This window comes from Ranitomeya variabilis, chromosome 5 (assembly GCF_051348905.1).
Source record: "Ranitomeya variabilis isolate aRanVar5 chromosome 5, aRanVar5.hap1, whole genome shotgun sequence".
Lineage (NCBI taxonomy): Eukaryota > Metazoa > Chordata > Amphibia > Anura > Dendrobatidae > Ranitomeya > Ranitomeya variabilis.
The window spans coordinates 656534956-656556733 of NC_135236.1; the positions used below are offsets into that span (position 1 = coordinate 656534956).

The following is a 21778-nucleotide window of genomic DNA, read 5'->3' on the forward strand; positions in this document are numbered from 1 at the left end:
GGACCACTTAGGGCACTTTTACTCCCACCTTGCATGATCCTGGTCCTTGGTCATCCATAATCCATCGGTGTTCTTTGCTGGGAGATCTTCTGAGGTTTTACCGGGTTTTGACGCTCTAAACTTTTGCTCTTTAGTTTTGAGATAAGATGAATTAGCTGAAGAACCAGGGGATTTTGTGCGCTTCTCACACTTCTTGTTCCATTTTTTGAGATATCCTGTGGTTCTGTTTGGAGAGGTGAGACTGGAGGTTTCATGTTCCATTGTTCCTGACTTTGGCCAAGAAAAGGAAGAGAGGGTGGGGAACACATGTAGAACAAAAAAAAATAAGCATCTAGACAATAGCCTTTAAAATGTAACATATTTATATGGATGTGGCAGCATCCAGACTTCTCTTGCACTCCTCCCATTGACCTTGCAGGTGGCGGTAATCAACTCTACCTGCCCATAAGTTGTAGGTTTAGCCCAGAGTGGATACATACGTGGATACATACGTGGATACATACGTGGATCTAATTTTCCATTTATCTCCGCCTTTCTCTTGAATCTTGTAAAGCCAGATAGGTCAATAAAGGAAGAGGAGGGCTGAGAGAGGGAAGACAGGTGGGTTGGAAGTTGCATCGAACTGTTTGGACGCACCAAGGGTGCATCGGGCACCTCTACGTGGTTTGAACAGTCATCTTGTGCTGACAGACTGCCTTTAATAAAATGGGAATACTTGAAGTTGTAGATTAAAAGAGCTGGAGAAGCACAGGATGAAGATCTAAAGCTTTTATGGCGCAGCCAGACGGCCGTATAAGTCAGATGGAGATCAGGATGCAATGTTCGGACTGGCTGGCGGCTCTCCTGACCAGAGTGACCATTTCATGTATTTCTATGCAACAGTCAAACTTGGGTCAGGAGAGCCGCCAGCCAGTCTGAACACTGCATTCTGATCTCAGTTGGATTTAGATCGCTGTCTGACTGTGCCGTTTTGGTAAGGAAAGTGTCCTGGACCAAAAAAATTTGTTGAACTTTTTATTTTCTAGAAACAGTGCCACCGTTTGGCATGTCAGTTTTTGGTATTGCAGCCCCTTTTTCTCGTGAATTTAAAAACAAGCCGCAATTCCAGTCACACACAAGAGTCGCGCCGTTCCTAGAAAGATTTAATTTAAAAAAAAAAAAAAAAAAATCCTGGACAATTCGATACAAGAAACCAAATCTATTTAAAGGAATTAAAGAGTTTCTATTTTGTATTCTTCTTAGTAAGGATTTGTCTCACAGCAGAACGTTTAAGCTGCGGTATCTGGAGGAATTGTTCTAAGCTTTGAACTCATATCTGCACCACCGATTACAGCCAAGTGACCTATAACGAGGATGCGAGCCAGAAAAAAAAAATAAGTTTAAAAAAAACTTCTATTGTGTGAAGAGACTTTTTCCCCAGTGAAAAGCTGGGAGGTTTTAAAATGGCCACCTTTTGACAGAGGTAATGACTGTAATATATCTCGTCTCTTCCCCCTTGTTGTGGAGAGAATGGCTATGTTAATAAAGGACACAGCTGTAGACGCTTTATAACCTCCAAGGAAGGGGGGAAAGAGGCAAGGGAGGAGAGACTGAAGGATATAAAAGGAGGAAGGGGGCGAGAGGGGGTCTTGCTGGATGTCTGCAAATACAGCTGGAAATGGCGAAACGCTACTAATTAAATGTGGAGATCAGGGACGGATTGGGACTTAAAAAAAAAAAAAAAAAAAAAAAAAAAGCAGCCTTGGCACACAAACGTGTGCAGCCCACATACACCACGACCCTTCATCCCAACCATGAATTATAGCACTGCGCAATGAAAAAGTTCCGCAAATATTGCTTTAGGCCTCATCCAGGTAGCCATTTTTCTCATGCGTGGGGCAAAAACAAGCCAAAAAAAACAAAAACAAAATGCAGCATGACCAAGTATGATCTGATATTCAGATCGCACTCGGCCATACAAGTTTCATGTCCATAGTCACTATTAGGCTGCACTCGTATGACATCTGAGTGCAGTCTGATTTATGAAGACTAATAGAGCCCCACAGCCCGGGGCCAGAGCGGGAGTGCGCTCGTATGGGGGTGCGTCATTCTATGCATCATCAGCACCCCTGACAACCGCTTCACGCCACTGGGATGCTATGGCAGTAGGAAGTTCTAATGAAGACCCCCCCCCATGCCTGCCGTCACTGCTTCGTTGACATCCAGCCTGAGGCCTGACTTCAAAAGGCGAGTGTGATTTTTACTATAAGAAGTTATAGTGTAGTACACGTGATCAGATGATCTCAGTCCAATAAGGGGACTAAAATATAGAAAAAAAATGTATATATTTTATTGAAAGAACAGAAATTGGCTGCAGCAGGAAGGGGTTAAACATCCAGTTCAAAGGCAAGGTAGTCCAGTACTGTTATATGCTTATGTAAATGTATTGCATATACTTGTTGTACTTTGGTTTGACTTTCTCTGGTAAAAGGTCCTTCAGACTTCCTGTTGTACTGTATTAAGAAGCTGATGCATGTACCTCATGTTCTGTGTAGACAAAAGTTGAATCACCCCATATAATCTACTCTCACAAGTTTCTTCTGCGACCAAACTATGCAACACTTTGAACTGGCAAAATACAGGAATACAAATTTTTATTAAAGTAATGAATATCAAATTAGATCGGTCCAACACATCCACATATCAGCTGTTGTCAGCTCTCACTGCAGCCAGATGTACACAGTGAATGGAGCCGAGGAACACAGCGCCGTGTAGTGGCCATGATCGGGTACTGCATTATCTCGCTACACTCCTGCTTCCCCTCTTTGCAAATCCCTTCACTGGCTCCCAATTTCCCAGCGTATCCAGTTTATACTACTAACACTGACCTACAAAGCCATCCATAATCTTCCTCCTCCGTATATTTCCGAACTAATCTCTCAATATCTTCCCTCACGTAATCTCTGGTCCTACCAAGACCTCCTTCACACTTATTTGCTCGTCACCCAATAGTCTCCAAGACTTCTCCCGAAAATCCCCCATCCTCTGGAATTCTGTGCCCCAACATGTCTGGTTTTCCACCACATTTGGATCCTTGAAACGGAACCTAAAAAACAAAACCTCAAAAAAAAAAAAAAAAAAAGCTTACAACCTGCAATGACGGCACGGCCACCTCAAGGCCACTAGAGCTACCGCAACCCCCGACCTACCGTCTCCTGCCCCACAAGGGCAGGGTTCTCTTCCCTCTGTACCAGTCTGTCACTGTTAGTTTGCTTACTGTAAATGATATTTGTATTTTGATCATTAGCGTAGCTACCAGGGGGGGCAATGGCCCCGGGTCCAGAGCTACACTACTGTAACTATCACCGACACTGACCGGGGGCGCGATGACGTCACCACCCGGCGCCCGCTGTCAGGAGATGAGCGGGAGCAGCGCAGGAACAAGGAGGAAGAGAGGAGTATTTATTTATTTTTTTTTTTAATGGGGGCTGCCGTATAATACTGGGTCTGCCTATGGGGTGCTGCCTTGTGCTATAGAGTCTGCCTATGGGGAGTGCATTATACTATATGGAGGCTATCTAGGGGGCCATCGTACAGTGTGGGGATTACAATAAAGGGGTTATACAGTGTGGAGATTACAGTGAGGGGGTCATCTTACAGTGCTGGAGCAAACACTTTGGAGGCTACTAAGGGGTCAGTATACTGTGTGGGTGGTACTATACAGTGAGGGGCAGTATACTGTGTATAAGAGCATCATGCTGTGTATAGGGGAGCTGTACAGGGGGAGACTCGGGACATTATTAAATGTAAAGTGGGCACTTATTGTTAAAGGGGAACTCCAGTTGTTGTGACTGTCCAAGGGATACAGAGGGCATTACTACTTTTTTAGGGGGAAAAGTGTGGGCACAGTTTTCTAGGGCACTTGCACCCAGCAATACTATATTATAGAGTGTTGCTTTAGAATTTAGAAGGCAGAGAGAACCACACAGCAGGTGCAGTAATAGGGACACATACGGCAGCAGCGGCTCAGTATTGGGGTATCAGATGGTGTAATAGGGACACATACGGCAGCAGCAGCTCAGTATCGGGGTATCAGCAGGATAAGGAGTTTGTGCAGGTTGGGAATAGATGGTGATGGGGCTGGAATATGAGAAGTGAAACTTGTCTTTGTTGTAATCTCTGCAGCAGAGTCATGGTTGGAAGAAGTTGTCATGTCGGTCTGAGCCAGATGGAAAAGACGGGAAAAGTGAACGATTCCATCAGAAAGAACGTCTGTGGTAAGTCATTATCTGTAACTGCTGTAATCTCATATGTTCTGCAGGACTGGTATCTACCACTGACCATATGGTGGTAATATCAATATTGGTCGTTATTTAGAGATTATTTTCAGCAACAGCTGGGTTATCTGCTGAGGTTCTCCTCCACTATTAGGGTGCATCACCCAGTTGAAATAAAGGTTACCTGATTAAGGGCCCACTCGGAAGTTTCAACCCCCCCCCCCCGAACCAAAACCCCAGCTACGCCTCTGATTTTAATGTAACCCCGTCTAATGTACAGCACCACAGAAGAATATCACCACCACCACCACCTCTCAGGTTCTGCAGATCAGATCCTATTAAACAGACAAGTACGGAGCTGTGGTGGTCCAGACCATTGTATTGAGTACATTTAGCCAGGGGTGTAACTACAACAGGTGCAGGGGTTGCAATCGCACCTGGGCCCTGGAGCCTAGGGGGCCCTAAAAGTCCCTTTGGCCTATAGAAAGAGACTATTGCCTTTAAAGGTTTAAAATATTTGGGGGCCCCCCGTTGGTGCTTTCGCATTGGGACCCATGGACTTTCTAGTTACGCCACTGCCGTTAGCTAATCCATGGAGATGCCAGGTGCTGCCCCCCACTGATCTGATCGTGATGACTTATCCTAAGATCACCAGTACTGGAGGTCCGCGACCAGTCTATACATTGACCGGGTTCCACAGACCTTTGAATTTGCCCTCAAGCTGCGGCTACACAACGACCGCCACGAATCACACCGCACGGCCGAGCGACACATTACACATCGACTGCACCAGAACGGAGCGAATCCTGCAGGTTACAAAATAGTAACAGCGTTTGGGATTTTCCTCCTAAATGTGTCATGGCCCAGAAAACTGCCGGTTGCAGGACAGACATTCCCCTATATTGTAGCGCACTATAGCAACAGGAGAGTGGGATTCTGGCCCCGCAGCGAGTTATGGCCAAAATCTGCGTGTAGCCCCAGGAAAGTGACCTTTGCAAATGCTGCAAGGCATGTACAGGATCATCAGCAAATCACTTACCCCCACCATTCCATCACAGCATAGCCCATCCACATGGCAGCCCACATGCAAGTCCTGGTCCTGTGAGTGCTGGAGTGATACAGGCTGTATGAGGACAGAATACTAATGCTAGAGACTGAAAATGCTCATTGTGCAGAGGTTGGGAACAGAACCTGGGAGCAGGGGGCCCTTGTGTAGCATGCACGCTGCAACATGGAGGCACACTATGCACACATCCTCAACAGCACAGTGAAGTCTTCCTCACATTGACAATTGTGCACCTCATCAAATGCTCACTCCATTACACCAAGGCCTATCCTCCTCAAGGAGAAATGAGCCCCAAACGTTAAATGCCAAGCACTGATCGTGCAGCTGCTGCAAAAATCAGACAGCTCAGACCGCAGGCGGCGCACAGCTCGAGGGGAGGAGCCGGAGAGCCCTGCCCCCACAGATCGATCTGCTGTAGTATAAGGGGTATACTACGTCCTTGCGTTTTCTACTCCTCCAGGTACCATGCGTTCTAATATATACATGGTTATTGTAATATTGTACTGCAGTTTGATGCTATTAATATCAACTGTTGTATTAATATTTTGTTGCTGCTATGTACATGACTTTATAGGGAAAGCATTTTAGTATACGTAGATAGGATGCATTATAGTTAACTAAGAGGGGTTAGCTGGGGAGTAAGCAAGGAACACTTCCTGGGAAGAGGTAGAAGGGGCTAGGGAGCCCAAATGCCCGAGCTACTCAGCACCCCGCAACGTTTAAGGGGGTACTCAGACATCCAAAGTCAGTGGGATGACATAACGACAAAGCAGCCACAGTATCTATAATAACTTGGGCTTCAAGAGAAGTCACTATGGCACAACAGGGTAGGTCGCTCACCATGAGGCAGGTCATTGCTTGGACTGAAGCCCTCAGAGCCGGTGCGAAACGGCTGAGGGAATATCCGTAGGTTGTGAGGCTGGCCAGTGAGGATGCTGAGGGGCCTTTGGAAAGGAACCGACAAAGGCACCTGCAGCATGACAAAGAGGAAAGCTTAGGGAAAGATTAAAGTAACGTGTAACGTACATGCGGTCGACGATGTTGTAACTAGTCTGGATGTGCTATGAAGACATGAGAGTAAAGTTATACGTTTTGAGTTGCACCTGGACTGTGTTTATTCAGAAGTGGCAGGAGGTGATCTTGAGGACTGGAGAAAAGACCCTGACGGCACAGGGGGAAGAAGAAACAAGTAAGCTTACAGTGAAGCCTCATTTATATGTATTGGGAGGCCAGAGCACGCAAGACCCGATGAGCTCAGCCACAACTACAGCCCTGGCTGACCTCTACAGTAGCGTCACACGCAGAGGAGCTGTCAGTCAGGAGAGGTCGGGCGGCAATGGTTGTGCCTTCTGCAGCACTCATACACCTACAGCTGCTGTTCTTTCAGACTTCCCTATACACACTGAGGGGAATAAGTGCAAACAAAGGGGTACGCCTGAGTATGGCAGACCTGCTCTTCAGATTGTTTGAAACCCTTTAAGCTTTATGAAAGATTTTAAGTGAGAGATGCTCCTCATTAAGACTGAGCCCTGGCACCCAAATGCACACTCTGGAGACGTCACATACCCTTCCGTCCACAGCCAGAGTCATGGGGTGGGGGTGCGCCTACGCACGAACAATATATGGGCCCTTTGCAGCTCTAGCACTCATCATAACGCACAAGTCCACCTGCTTTGGAGGTGGTCATGGCCTCCTCACCTCTTGAGCCCCTGTGGGTCCGCACCCTTGATATGCCCTCCCCTGCTTCAATCACATACACAAAATAAGTATAAAAATTCTGTCCCTTTTTTTGCCAGGATACATCTACACAAGAGAAATAGACACTTGCCATAATGACCCCCTTACGGGAAGGGTAAGCAAGACTCACACATTACATCACCTTCTACTCATTAAAGAGATCACAATGCAACAACTAAAACAAGTAATAAAGAGTGGGACAAGTTTACAGCCCTCCCAGGGGCGACCCAGCCAGGTTTCATCAGCAACGGTCTGGTCAGAGGTCAAGGCGGACTATACATCTTGGCTCTCAAGACAGATTTTATTTTAAAAGGGGTAGTCACATCACCGAGGATCTGGCAATCAGCTGTGAATTTCCTTCACGTAACAGCAGGACAGACTGGGTCAACAAGAGCTGTTTGTAACCCTCTGTTCTGGCTCCTAGGGGGTCCTGAATCATGGGGACCATCTATGAGGTCATCCTCTCCACGCTTGCATCTTTCAGTAAAGCAGTCACCTGGTGCCACATCATTACTACATGCCACCACCGATGGTGGTGGAGCAAGACATCGCCAGTCACAGATATTCCCAGTACTAGTCTTAGATGCAAATGGAGTTTCTAGTTTGGCTTTCTATCCCAAGTCATGTGACAAGACCGTTAAATGGGTCAATATTGACTTTTAGGATCGCTACAACTACTGTTCCCATCCCCCTTGAATTTTTTTTTTTTTTTGTGTATATTGGAATCATCGCTGTCTGATAAAAGCAAAGCGGACACACTGACTGCTCACTTTGCCTTGCCCCAATGTCACACGTTACATTTTTGCTGTGTTTTTTCCTGCAGACAAAAACCTGCTCTCTTGGCAGTAAATAAGCAGCTTACTAAAAGCAGGGCTTGGGGCGGTTTTGTTTGTGTATGCAGATAAAGCTCAATGCCCCCCAAGAGACATGATGCAACTTCCTTAGGTTTTTGCACCAAAAATGCAGCAAAACCCAATACCCAAAGTTTCCTGCTGCGTTTTTGCACTTAGGCTACTTTCACACTGGCGTTAACTGCAATACGTCGCAATGCGTCGTTTTGCCGAAAAAACGCATCCTGCAAAAGTGCTTGCAGGATGCGTTTTTTCTGCATTGACTAACATTAGCGACGCATTTGCGACGCATTGACACACGTCGCAACTGTCGTGCGACGGTTGCGCCGTGTTGTGGCGGACCGTCGGGAGCAAAAAACGTTACATGTAACGTTTTTTGCTCATGACGGTCCGCTTTTTCCGACCGCGCATGCGCGGCCGGAACTCCGCCCCCACCTCCCCGCACCTCACAATGGGGCAGCGGATGCGCTGGAAAAATGCATCCGCTGCCCCCGTTGTGCGGAGACAACACTAGCGTCGGTGACCTCGGCCCGACGCACTGCGACGGACCGAGCCTGACGCTAGTGTGAAAGTAGCCTTACTCATTACTTTCTATGGGCGAAATGCTCAGCTACTTATCGGTAGCTGTGTTTTTCGGAGCCCCCGACAGCACCACGAGAGAGGGGATCCGCCTTTCAGGGACAGGAAACCTACAGACATAAAAGGGCAGCACCTCTCTCCCGCATCAGTGGGATTACAGAGCATGAGAGGACCTCCCGAACAACAACAACACCCCAAGACTGTCCACCCACACATGAAGGGAAGGAATATAAGGGTGCTGTCATGGGCTCCAAAACACAGCTACCAGTAAGTAGCCAAGCATTTACTCGGTCACCCATGACAGCACAAGAGAATTACAGAGATGTAAAGAAATTAGGGAGGGACCACCGCCTCAAGCACCCTTCTCCTAAATGTGAGATCGGAGGAGCCACCAAATCCAGTCTATAAATGTTCAAAGAACGTGGATGGAGAAGACCATGTAGCCACTTTATATATGTCCTCAATCGACACTTCCGACCTCTCTGCCCAGGATGTGCCATGGCTTGTGTGGAGTGAGCCTTTAAACCCTGCAGAACTGCCATGCCACCTGCTGTATAGGCCAAAGAAATTGCCTCCCTGATCCACCTAGCTAAAGTGCTTTTGGAGACTCTAGACCCTTTCCTAACTCCCCAAAAAGATGAAAATTTATTTATTTGTCTTTTTCCAAGGATCGGTTACTGAAATAAGAAAGTAAACAACGTCGAACATCTAATGAATGGAGCTCTTTCTACTTTTGATTGGTGAGAGCAAAAAGAAGGAAGGGCTATTTCCTGCAGTCCGTGGAATTTTGAAGCTACCTTTGGCAGATACAGGGGGATCTGGCTTTAAAACAACTCTATCCTCCCTAAACTGGGTGTATGGAGGAAGTCTAGAGAGGGCCTGCAGGTAACCAATCCTTCGGGCTGATGTCATTGCCACTAGAAGGGCCTTTTTCAAAGAATTTTTAATTGGGGCTTCCTCAATCCGTTCGAATGGGGCCTCCGTCAATGCTGTCAGTACCAGATTTAGGTCCCATGGAACCAACCCCTGCTTAACGATGGGTCTGGATCTGGCCGCTGCCTTAATGAATCTGGCTACCCAGTAATTGTCTGCTAGATTATAATTATAATAACACGCGATCAAAAAGATGAATATAAATAACCATGGTACCGCTGAAAACGTCATCTTGTGCCGCAAAAAGCGAGCCACCATACAGCATCAGCAAAAAAATAAAAAAAAAAGTTATAGTCCTCAGAATAAAGCGATGCAAAAATAATTATTTTTTCTATAAAATAGTTTTTATCGTATAAAAGCGCCAAAACATAAAAAAATGATACAAATGAGATATCGCTGTAATCGTACTGACCCAAAGAATAAAACTGCTTTATCAATTTTACCAAACGCGGAACGGTATAAACGCCTCCCCCAAAAGAAATTCATGAATAGCTGATTTTTGGTCATTCTGCCTCACAAAAATCGGAATAAAAAGCGATCAAAAAATGTCACGTGCCCGAAAATGTTACCAATAAAAACGTCAACTCGTACCGCAAAAAACAAGACCTCACATGACCCTGTGGACTCAAATATGGAAAAATTATAGCTCTCAAAATGTGGTAACGCAAAAAATATTTTTTGCAATAAAAAGCATCTTTCAGTGTGTGACGGCTGCCAATCATAAAAATCCGCTAAAACCCCCCCGCTATAAAAGTAAATCAAACCCCCCTTCATCACCCCCTTAGTTAGGGAAAAATTAAAAAAAATGTATTTATTTCCATTTTCCCATTAGGGTTAGGGCTTGGGCTAGGGCTAGGGCTAGGGTTGGGGCTAAAGTTAGGATTTGGATTACATTTACGGTTGGGAATAGGGTTGGGATTAGGGTTAGGGGTGTGTCTGGGATAGATGTGTGGTTAGGGTTACCGTTGGGATTAGGGTTAGGGATGTGTTTGGATTAGGGTTTCAGTTATAATTGGGGGGTTTCCACTGTTTAGGCACATCAGGGGCTCTCCAAACGCGACATGGCGTCCGATCTCAATTGCAGCCAATTCTGCGTTGAAAAAGTAAAACAGTGCTCCCTCCTTTCTGAGCTCTCTCGTGTGCCCAAACAGGGGTTTTCCCCAACATATGGGGTATCAGCGTACTCAGGACAAATTGGACAACAACTTTTGGGGTCCAATTTCTCCTGTTACCCTTGGGAAAATACAAAACTGGGGGCTAAAAAATAATTTTTGTGGGAAATAAAAAGGATTTTTTATTTTCACGGCTCTGCGTTATAAACTGTAGTGAAACACTTGGGGGTTCAAAGTTCTCACAACACATCTAGATAAGTTCCTTTGGGGGTCTAGTTTCCAATATGGGGTCACTTGTCTGCGGTTTCTATTGTTTAGGTACATTAGGGGCTCTGCAAACGCAATGTGACGCCTGCAGACCAATCCATCCAAGTCTGCATTCCAAATGATGCTCCTTCCCTTCCGAGCTCTGCCATGCGCTCAAATGGTGGTTCCCCCCCACATATGGGGTATCAGCATACTCACGACAAATTGGACAACAACATTTAGGGTCCAATTTCTCCTGTTACCCTTGGAAAAATACAAAACTGGGGGCTAAAAGATAATTTGTGTGGAAAAATATGATTTTTCATTTTTACGGTTCTGCATTATAAACTTCTGTGAAGCACTTGGTGGGTCAAAGTGCTCACCACACCTCTACATAAGTTCCTTAGGGGGTCTACTTTCCAAAATGGTGTCACTTGTGGGGGGTTTCAATGTTTAGGCACATCAGTGGCTCTCCAAACGCAACATGGCGTCCCATCTGAATTCCAGTCAATTTTGCATTGAAAAGTCAAATGGCGCTCCTTCGCTTCCGAGCTCTGTCATACGCCCAAACAGTGGTTCCCCCCCACATATGGGGTATCGGCGTACTCAGGACAAATTGTACAACAACTTTTGGGGTCCATTTTCTCCTGTTACCCTTGGTCAAATAAAACAAATTGGAGCTGAAGTAAATTTTGTGTGAAAAAAAAGTTAAATGTTCATTTTTATTTAAACATTCCAAAAATTCCTGTGAAACACCTGAAGGGTTAATAAACTTCTTGAATGGTTTTGAGCACCTTGAAGGGTGCAGTTTTTAGAATGGTGTCATACTTGGGTATTTTCTATCATATAGACTCCTCAAAATGACTTCAAATGAGATGTGGTCCCTAAAAAAAAATAAATGGTGTTGTAAAAATGAGAAATTGCTGGTCAACTTTTAACCCTTATAACTCCCTAACAAAAAAAAAAAATGTTGGTTCCAAAATTGTGCTGATGTAAAGTAGACATGTGGGAAATGTTACTTATTAAGTATTTTGTGTGACATATCTCTGTGATTTAATTGCATAAAAATACAAAGTTGGAAAATTGCGAAATTTTCACCAAATTTCCATTTTTTTTAACAAATAAACGCAGGTAATATCAAAGAAATTTTACCACTATCATGAAGTACAATATGTCACGAGAAAACAATGTCAATCACTGGGATCCGTTGAAGCGTTCCAGAGTTATAACCTCATAAAGGGACAGTGGTCAGAATTGTAAAAATTGGCCCGGTCAACGTGCAAACCACCCTTGGGGGTGAAGGGGTTAATGAGAGCAGATGATTATTGGCCATATGAAAAACACAATCCACCACTTCCATCAAAGATCTGGACAGTTCTCCCCCCTGGTGGTTCATGTAGGCCACAGTTACCTGACTGAGAACAGTCTGACATGCCGGCCCTGTAGGGACACAAGGAACCTATTTAATGCTCGCTCTACAGCTAACAGTTCCTTTAAGTTAGATGACGCCTCCTTCTCCAAATGTGCCCATGTCCCCACATATCTCCCACATGTGCCCCCCAACCCCTGGGGCTAGCGTCTGTAGTAACTACTCAGGAGATCCAATTTACCCAGGGAACTCCTCTACACAGGTTTGACAAGTGTAGCCACCAACTCAAGGATTGTATAGAACAGGGGAACAAAGAAGATTTACTCTGTAGGTACCCCCCAAACTGACGAGCATTATATTATACATCCCACTGCAGGGCGCTAGTGTGGAATTGGGCCAAGAGCACCACCGGAATGCATGACGTGAGTGAGCTAAAAGTGACATCGCCCCTCTAACGGATATCGATTGATTATTCACCATCTTGATCACCTGTCGCCGAATACTGTCAACTTTTGATCGGTATGTATTGGAACATGATAGTAGGCGTCTTTAAGATCCAACACTACCATGAAGCAATCTTTAAAGAGCAGTTTTATTGCTGATCTTATTGATTCCATTTTGAAGGAACGGATTAACAAGAATCTCTTGAGACTCTTCAAGCTGATAATAGTCTGGAAGGAGCCATCTAGTTTATTCACTAGGAAGAGGGGGGAATAGAATCCTTTACCTCTTTGTGACGCAGGAACTTCAATTAAGACCGCCTTCTGTTTTAGTTCCTGGACCTCTGATTCCAACACGTATTGCTCTGCATGTGAAGAACGGATGGGAGTTAAAAATCTATCCTGAGATTTCTTCTGGAATTCCAACTTAAGCCCTGTTCTGATGACATCAAGTATCCATGGACTATTTGAAATTTTTGACCAGGCTGGGTAGAAGGCCATCAGTCTCCCCTCCCACCTGGTCCAACGGTCATTGCTGTTTCCTATGATCCCGGGAGGAACCGAACATGTATCCTCTACCTCTTTTCTTATTGCTGCCTCATCTGTTCCTATCTCTCACTGACCTCCTCTGGTCGGACCACATTCTACTGAAGTCCCGCCTATATGAAGGTCCTGCCAAAGGAAGGGAACTTTTTCTTGCTGTCCCCCGCTTTCTCCAGGAGTTCATCCAGTACTGGGCCAAACAAATGTACTTGTAACACCCCAGGTAACCGATTGTTACAGTGATGTTGCCTTAATTTCGGGGAGGGCGATATTATGCTTGGAAGCAAGGAGGATTTTCTTTACCAGGTAAGCACTTACACAACACAGTCTGAATCCAGGCCAGAAGAGCTCAGGACCCGGATTCAGGGGAGCTTCTTTGTTCTGGTCTGGAGGAGGAGTTAAGTTAGTTGGAGAGAGACACTGAGGAGAAAGGAAGTCTGGAGCAGAGTGCAGACTACGGAGCCGTGCTGCCAGGACTGAGCTGCAGCTCCAGGAAAGGACTAGATCCCGAGGGGTTGTATGTAGTGGAGCCTTTGAGGGAAGGAGCAAAGGAGAGGAAAAGGGCTCAGAGGGAAACTGACTGGGCACCCTCAGAGCCGAAGCGCAGAAACTGGGCACCAGGAGGCCGAGGCTTTAGTGGGACTCTAGGACAGAACCGGAGGGCTTAGAACTGTATGCGAGTTGCCCACACCACACCTGAAGACGAAGCAGCACCTGAAGAGCCCGGGTCGTGATAGAGACCCTGTAAAACAGCTCAATCTGCCTGCCATACAGGTATATGTCCCAGGACAGGAGAAAGGTGGTGTACTTTGCCAGCAAGCTTCAGGCAGCGGGGACCTCGCACATCAGCGCAAGTAGGAAAGGCTTACGGACCTCACCTGGGAGAGGGATCTACCATTGCCTCCAGGCCATACCATCACCTGTTCCTGGTACTCTGGACTGCTACTGCCAGTAAACCAGGTAAAGACTTCACCACTGTGTCCTCCACTTATTTGCCAGCATACACAAAATGAGTTGCCCCACAGGCTAGGGGTACTCGGTACCGGGTCCTGCGGTTCACAGGGGGATGTCACTGTGCCTGTGACCTGGTCTGTGGCCCTGGGTGCCCATATAAAAGGGAAAGGTCTTTAAAGGGATAACGTTTATGTTTGTGACGCCACCTGTGGTATTCGGTCAGGGTGACTGACACTGCTTTAAGGGGTCCGCTGGGGTGATGTTATGGAAGCTAGATGGTATTGCAGCAACGTCGCTCTGCCACTAAGGGGAGTGATGGTACATCTGATTGCACTAAAGGAGTTCACCTGACCAGGTATCACAGTCACACATTACACTTCACAGTCTGTCCACCAGGGGGAGAAAAGGGTTCTATGTATTAGGCCACTCCTCACACTTGGGTAAAACTGGGGGCTGGATAGGAAGTTAGGGAGAAGCTGACTGGGTTTTGCCCAGGCAACACCTAGTGAGAGAAGGGGTTGCTTGGGAAGATTCAGGGGGGTCCCTGTCGGGGATGGGATCCTGACAGAGGCCTAGCGAACAGGACAGAACGTTACGGAACCGCGCCTGCACGACATTGCGGCGGTATCTTAAGAAAGGACAAGAAGCGAGGTTTATTGTGGAGAAGTGAGAAACGAGATCACAGCAAAAAGGCGATAATACCAGTAGGAGTCGTGCCCCGAGATCGGCAACATCCTACTGAGGCGCGTCGCTGGTGGCCGGAACGCCGAGGAAGTATTGGGCTCCAAGCATTACTTCAAACCAACGGCAGGACAGTTAACTATAGGTTGGCTGTCTCACCTAAATCACCTAAGCAGACATAGGGGGCAACTTGTGGGAGAGGGGCGACTCTAGGGTCCCGGAAGAACTCCAGGCCTACCTGTCATACGGGTGCGTCCTAGCCATATCATCTGGGGGACGGAGAGAGAAAGAACATCAGAACAGAAACGAGAGTTGTGAGAAAGAACATCAGAAACAGACAACAGTTGTGAGGACTATCCCGTGGTGCTCAGCAGGGAAGTACTACAACACACAGGCGCTAGAAAGGTAGGCACTGATTTCCACCTGCAAAGGGAACTCTGGATGTGCCTTCGGACCGGCCGGTCTCAGCCAGCCCTGTTAACAGTGCTCTGGATTGCGGATCCCGAAGCCTTCAGTAAAGAGGTAAGGAGACTGCAACCCTGTGTCCTCGTTATTTCATCGCACCACCATCTTTAATTGGACGCCCCTTAGCAGGGTCACGGACCGGGTCAGGCCACCGTGACAACCCCAAGACCGAGACAGAGGCCCGGTAGCGAGTACCCCGCAGCCCTGCGTCTGGGGGCGCTCCAGTATACCTTCCCACAGGTGAAGTATATCCCCAGGGCTCCCGGTGTGTAGATGGTGGTGGTATGGTGAGAGGTGCAGAGAAGAACAAGGACAGGTTTGCAGTCTCTTTACCTCATTTACTGAAGTCTTCAGCAGCCATAGTCCAGGGCACCTGATCACAGGGCAGACAGGGTCCGGCCGGTTTGGAGGCAAGTCCAGAGTTCCCATGTCCAGGTGGAAATCAATAGCCTTCCCTTGTGCTGTAGTGGTGTAGTCCCTTACTGCTAAGCCTCTCGTATGGTCCTCACAGATGTGGTGTTTCTCTCTGTCCCCCGTATAGGATAGGACAAAACCCATATGACTGGTGACTTGAGCCTGTTTATAGGGTCTCTTAGATAACCCGGCTCTGTGGGGTGTCACCGTGCCTCCTGGGTGTAGGTGCGGACAGGTAACGTGCAATTAGCTGTCCTGCAGGTCTCTGAAGTAAGGCGTAGAGATCCTTACTACCTCGGTGTTCCGGCTACCAGTTATCTGCATCTCAGAAGGAGGCAGCCTGCTCGGGGCTGGTCCCCTTCTGGTATCCTCTCCCGTGCTTTGCTTTCCTTCACTCTCACTGCAATCAATTCTGCTTTCAAAATGTCTTTCTGGGAGCTGCAGCTCTGAGGGCATGCACAGCTCCGTTGACCCTCTGTCCTCCTCAGACGGATGTCTGGAACTAACTACTTTCCCTACAGACTACCAGTTATATATATAGCTGGGGAGTCACCTAGTAAATAGGATCAAAAGCTCCCCCTGGTGGCCTGGAGTATGAATGTGCTGCATGTTTGTGGTACCTGGATGCAGTTATCCTTCCTTGCCTCCGAACGTAGCATCATTACCCCCGGGAGGAAAGCAATGCCACTGACGACCAGGACCCTGGGGCGCCACACATCCTTGCCCATACACCTTGGGAGCCCTGGGGACCCAGCTTCACCTGTAGGAAGGGTCACCATCTTGCTGCAACAACATCACCCCAGAGGACCCCTTTAAGCAGTGTCAGTCCCTACTGGCCGAACATCACAGGTGGTGTCACGAATAGACTTTATTACCAAATTCCCTTTAAAGACTTTTCCCCTTTTAAGTGAGCGCCCAGGGCCACGCAGCCACCGTGACATCCCCTTTAAGAGCGACCGGACCCGGTGCCGAGTACCCCACTGCCCAGGTGGGCGACTCATACTCCCTCACACGGAATACTGCACAATTTAGATATGGCCTGGATGTCCCCTGGCCAACATTTCAGCCACAGGGCCCTGGAAGCAGCATTGGAAAGGGCTGCAGTCCTTGCTGGTAATCTTACTGAGTCCGCAGGAGCATCTGATAAAAAGGCAGCAGCTCGTTTGATCATAGGAAGTGAGGATAGCATCTCGTCTCTAGAAGTCTTCTCTCCAAGTTGCTCCTCTAATTGGTCTAGCCAGACCATTAGTGATCTGGCTGTGCAGGTAGCTGCTACTGATGGCCTAAGGTATCCTGCCGAAGTCTCTCAGGTGCCCTTTAGAAAACGTCCTCTTTCCTGTCTAACGGGTCCTTCAAACTCCCCATGTCCTTGAACGGTAGAGGTCTTTCTAGACGCCTTGGTGACTGATGTGTCCAGTTTTGGGGCTTTATCCCACAAGGATGAGGCAGATTCCTCAAACTGTTATCTTCTTTCAAAGGCTGGCTGTAGAGAACCTCTCTCTCTCGGGTTTTTTCCCCACTCCGGTGTAATTAGTGAATTGATTTTGTCATTCATGTGAAAAGCCCTGCAGACTTTCCGCTGAAGAGGTTCCCCTGTCAGGGACAGGAAACCAACTGGTGTGGGATAGGTACCGCCCTTTTATGTCTGTAGGTTTCCTGTCCCTGAAGGGCAGATCCCCTCTCTTGTGGTGCTGTCGAGAGACCGAATAAAAAAAATAAATAAAAAAAAAGCGTTGAAAAGAGGGACATGCTGCATTTGCAAAAACACAGTAGTTTTAAAAAGAAGAAAACATTTTTTTCCGAAAATTATATATAGCATATATCAGATTTCGGAAATCTAAGCTTTTTGCTGGTTCTGTAAAAACAACTTAACGCTTGCATAAAAAAAAGGCAACTTGTGAACATAATGTTAAAGTCCTATTTTGGAAAACCATAAAGGACACCATCTAAATACAAATCAAATGGGGAAAAAAAAAAAATGTAGACACTTGGGGAAGGAGGGAGCGGTGTGGAAGGAAAAGAAAGAAAGAAAAAAAAAAAACACCTAGAAAGCAAGGTTCTTGGGGAGGGGGTTTGGGGTGTAAAAGTTAACAGAATTTCGTGCCACTCATTAATAAAACACTTGATTTGTGTATAGAGGGAAAGAATAAATGAAAAAAGAAACTGGTCCCATATGAATCAGTTGCAGCAAATGTGACCTTACTGGGACAGGACACAGGATCCACTTATTTGACCTTCAAATTGTAAACACAGACAGATCCTTTACCCAGCAAGTGAAGAGGCCAAAATGGTCACTAGGATATGAGGAAACTATGGGGAGGAACTATCCTGGGACATTGGGGCAAGGCAGAGTGAGCAGTCAGCGTGTCCTCTGTACTTTTCAGACAGCAATGCTTCCAATACACACACAAAAAAAAAAGGTAGACAAATTGACTCAAATTGCTCCGGTGTGGTCAGTGCAAACATTTGTCTGGAGTTATGGCGGTGCCCTGACAACATGCTCTGCTCCATCTTGTGCCAAAATAAACTATGCAAACCCAAAAATCTTGAAAATAAAAAAAATTAAAAAATAAAATACAAAAAATGTGGAGCATTGGGTTCACTACGTGGCGGTATTTTGTAATCTTTTGATTAATTGAATGCCATATACATCCTTAAAACAGATGCAGGGAGATTAGATGGGATTTACAATGTAGTTATCTGCCTTTAGTATAACTAGTCCAGAGGTAACAAAACCAGACTTCTGAATAGGCCGGGCGATACCCACTGCCTGGTGGATATAAGCTACTTACAGGAATTAACCTAATCTAATTATACAAAAGGAGTTTCTGAACCAATTCCCCCTCCCCCCCCAGTAAAACAAACAAACAAACAAAAAAAACAAGTGCTCCTCGTTTTTTGTATTGTAACCTGCCACATTTTACTTTATGGACTGCAATACTAGACATTGCCATTAATCAGAAGGGGCGCTGTTGTATGGTAAAGAAAAAAAAAATTGTAGAATTTTTCTCTATTATAGTCCAATAGCTCCAGTGTCCATAACGGATTCATGAATTTACGGCTCGGAGACTATCATTTGTTTTTATTGGTCACAATACATGGGATATATACAAGTCAAAATATTCTATAGAGAACCAGCCTGGATGGTAAAATGCAGACATCTTGCAGATATGTGAAATTGGCACCAATAGTTGCTAGCTTTTAATTTCCCCAAAATTCACACATTTGAGAATACCCATATCTGCTCGCCATGACATAGCATTGTCAGAAAGTACCACAGTGCCACCTGCTGGTAGACTTCAGCATTACAGGAATATATTTTGCACATTTAAAAAAAAAAAAAAAAAACCACAACCTTTCTACCACTAAAACAGTTAAGGGAAAATTTCTGGAAGTACTCAGGTATTTTCTGGATACTGTCTTGGGAGTATCTCAATAGGAATAACCTAGTAACCCAATATCCGCATGGGTTTATGATGGATCGGTCCTGTCAGACTAAGCAGAATTATTCTTATTTACTCTGAGTGAATCAAACTCAACATTGGGGTACCACAGGGGTCAGTATTGGGCCTTCTTTTTAACATAAATGACCTTGTAGGGGCAAACAGTAGAATTTCAATATTTGGAGAAGATTCTGAACTCTGCAATGTAATCAACAGGAGGATAGTTTAGTACCACAGAGGCTTATATAAGCTGGAGGCTTGGGCTGAAGAACAGTAAATTAAGTTTAATATACATAAATGTAACATCATACAGTAAAGAAGGTTCACAGACCGATTACTGTAAGGGCAGTGACACTAAGGGTATGTGTCCACGTTCAGGATTGCATCAGGATTTTACATCAGTATTTGTAAGCCAAAACCAGGAGTGGAACAATTAGAGGAAAAGTATAATAGGAAGCATAATTTTTACTCAAAAAAATAAAAAATAGTTTATTAAATGTTTTTAAAACATTTAATAAACTATTTTTTATTTTTTTGAGTAAAAATTATGCTTCCTAATAAATTCCTACTCTAAAATTTATCCAAACGTGAAAAAAAAACTAGAGGAAAAGTATAATAGAAACATATGCACCACTTCGGCATTTATTACCCACTCCTGGTTTTGGCTTACAAATACTGATGTAAAATCCTGACCAAATCCTGAACGTGGACACATACCCTAAGGAACTCATGAGGTTGTAGTGGGTGACTCATGACAAAAGTAAAAGGAGGGCCAGGATGCCCTTATTAAAAGATGTTACAGGTATTAGATTTTGGAGGAGATGGCATGTTGTGGAGTCAGGAAGGATTTTTTTTTAACCCTTAATAGAGCCATTAGCATCTGCCTTATGAGGCTTTCACCTTCCTCTGGATCAATATGTTAGGTTACAGGTTGAACTGTATGGACTTCAACTTGTGTGTACTTTAAAAAAAAACAAAAAAAAAAACAACAACTACAAACACACACCACCATCAGAGGTGTTTTCCCCTCAAAAAGTCAAAGAATATTTGAAGAGGGTTTGGGAGCAGAGTCTACATAAGATACCCTCATGTGAACATGCATTGGTCACATCTCTGCTTACCATGCACCAGAAAATTCAGTCTACACCAGAACGCTGCCCACAGAGCCAAATAGTCCTCACCTAAAAAATTATCCTTGTGCAATGTATATAGATTTTACAGACACCTCCATACAGGGTTAAAACAAGTGCAAAAAATAAAAAAAGCAATAGACCCAAAAAAAATAAAATAATTTTTACACTAAATATATACAACTTAATAAAAAAAAAAAAAAAAAAAACAATTAAAAATACAACTCTTGCAAAAAAAAACAAACAAAAACCCATGAGCAGTATTGTGGTTAAACGGAATGTTCAGGAATCTGCATGGAATGTCCAACGCATTATTTATAGAACAGGTCACGCTATTTATGGAAAGGTCGCACTTCTGCGCGCAATTTATAAAGCATGCAACGCTCTAACTGCAGAGCTCCCAGCACTTACCTCCCCAATCCTCCAGACTCCAGCACCCACACCACAGTACCAGTAGCAAACACGCCACCCAATGATTACCGAAGGACCTGCACTTCCTCTGTCTTTTACTAATTATCAGCCCTGCAATTGCCAATAACAATCACAGCGATCAGCTGCTTCTAGGGCGGAAGAAAACCTGCATGAACAGTCATCTTCTTCTTTTGTCCAAGTTCAGACAAGCGAATAAAAAAATTGCCATTTTTCAATAGTACGGCGTCCGTATGTCATCCATATGTCCGTTTTTTACATGCACAATTAAGAAAATAATAAAAAACCTAATACAGTTTCCTATGAAATCTGTACAGTGGATCCAGCAAAAATGGTGACTGCATGGTTTCCATTAATAATAGGCAAGTCTCATCCGAAAAACCGAAGGGACTGGTCTTCTTGAATAGCACTTATCATCTGAACTAGTCCATTCATCTACATAACCGCTGCCTGGTTTACAAACCCCGGAGCAGTTAAAAGAAGTGACATAAGATGGAAGATGTGCACAGCAATGTGGTTTTGACATTGCTGTGCAGTATGTTCACTTTAGGGGGCGCTATTGCAGCACTTTTTCAGGCGGGCTCTGGGCGGCATCCTCATGTGCCCATAGCCTTTAATGGGTAAGAGAAGCTTGGATGATAAGAATGGACCAAAAATTGATGAAAATCAGATCCAGCACACTGGTAAAAAAAACATTTTGTAAAAAATCAAGACGTCTGAATGAGGCCTAAGGCTACTTTCACACTAGCGTCATTTTGCATACGTCGCAATGCGTCGTTTAGGAGAAAAAACGCATCCTGCAAAGTTGTCTGCAGGATGCGTTTTTTCTCCATACACTTGCATTAGCAACGCATTGTGACGTATGTGCGACGGATATGTCGTGTTTTGGCGGACCGTCGGCACAAAAAACGTTACATGTAAAAAAAATGTGTGCGTCGTGTCCACCATTTCCGACTGCGCATGCGCGGCTGGAACTCCGCCCCCTCCTCCCCGGACATTACAATGGGGTAGCGGATGCGTTGAAAAACTGCATCCGCTGCCCCCGTTGTGCTACTTAACACACTGTCCGTCGGTACGTCGGGCCGACGGTTTGCGACGGTCCGTACCGACGGACTAGTGTGAAAGTAGCC

General features: G+C 45.4%; 1 protein-coding gene across 1 annotated transcript in view; it reads right to left on the bottom strand.

Moving 5' to 3' along the window:
* The window catches only part of LOC143776755 (NAD-dependent protein deacetylase sirtuin-3, mitochondrial-like), a 38385-nt gene extending 17689 nt beyond the window's left edge, over positions 1–20696 (bottom strand). Inside the window, exons 1-3 of the mRNA XM_077266474.1 lie at positions 20631–20696; positions 12877–12954; positions 29–270 (exon numbers count right to left, since the gene is read on the bottom strand). Coding sequence (XP_077122589.1) covers positions 29–261 — 233 coding nt within the window. The 5' untranslated portion in view covers positions 262–270; positions 12877–12954; positions 20631–20696. The remainder of the gene's footprint in view (positions 1–28; positions 271–12876; positions 12955–20630) is intronic.
* Between the last annotated feature and the right edge of the window lie 1082 nt (positions 20697–21778).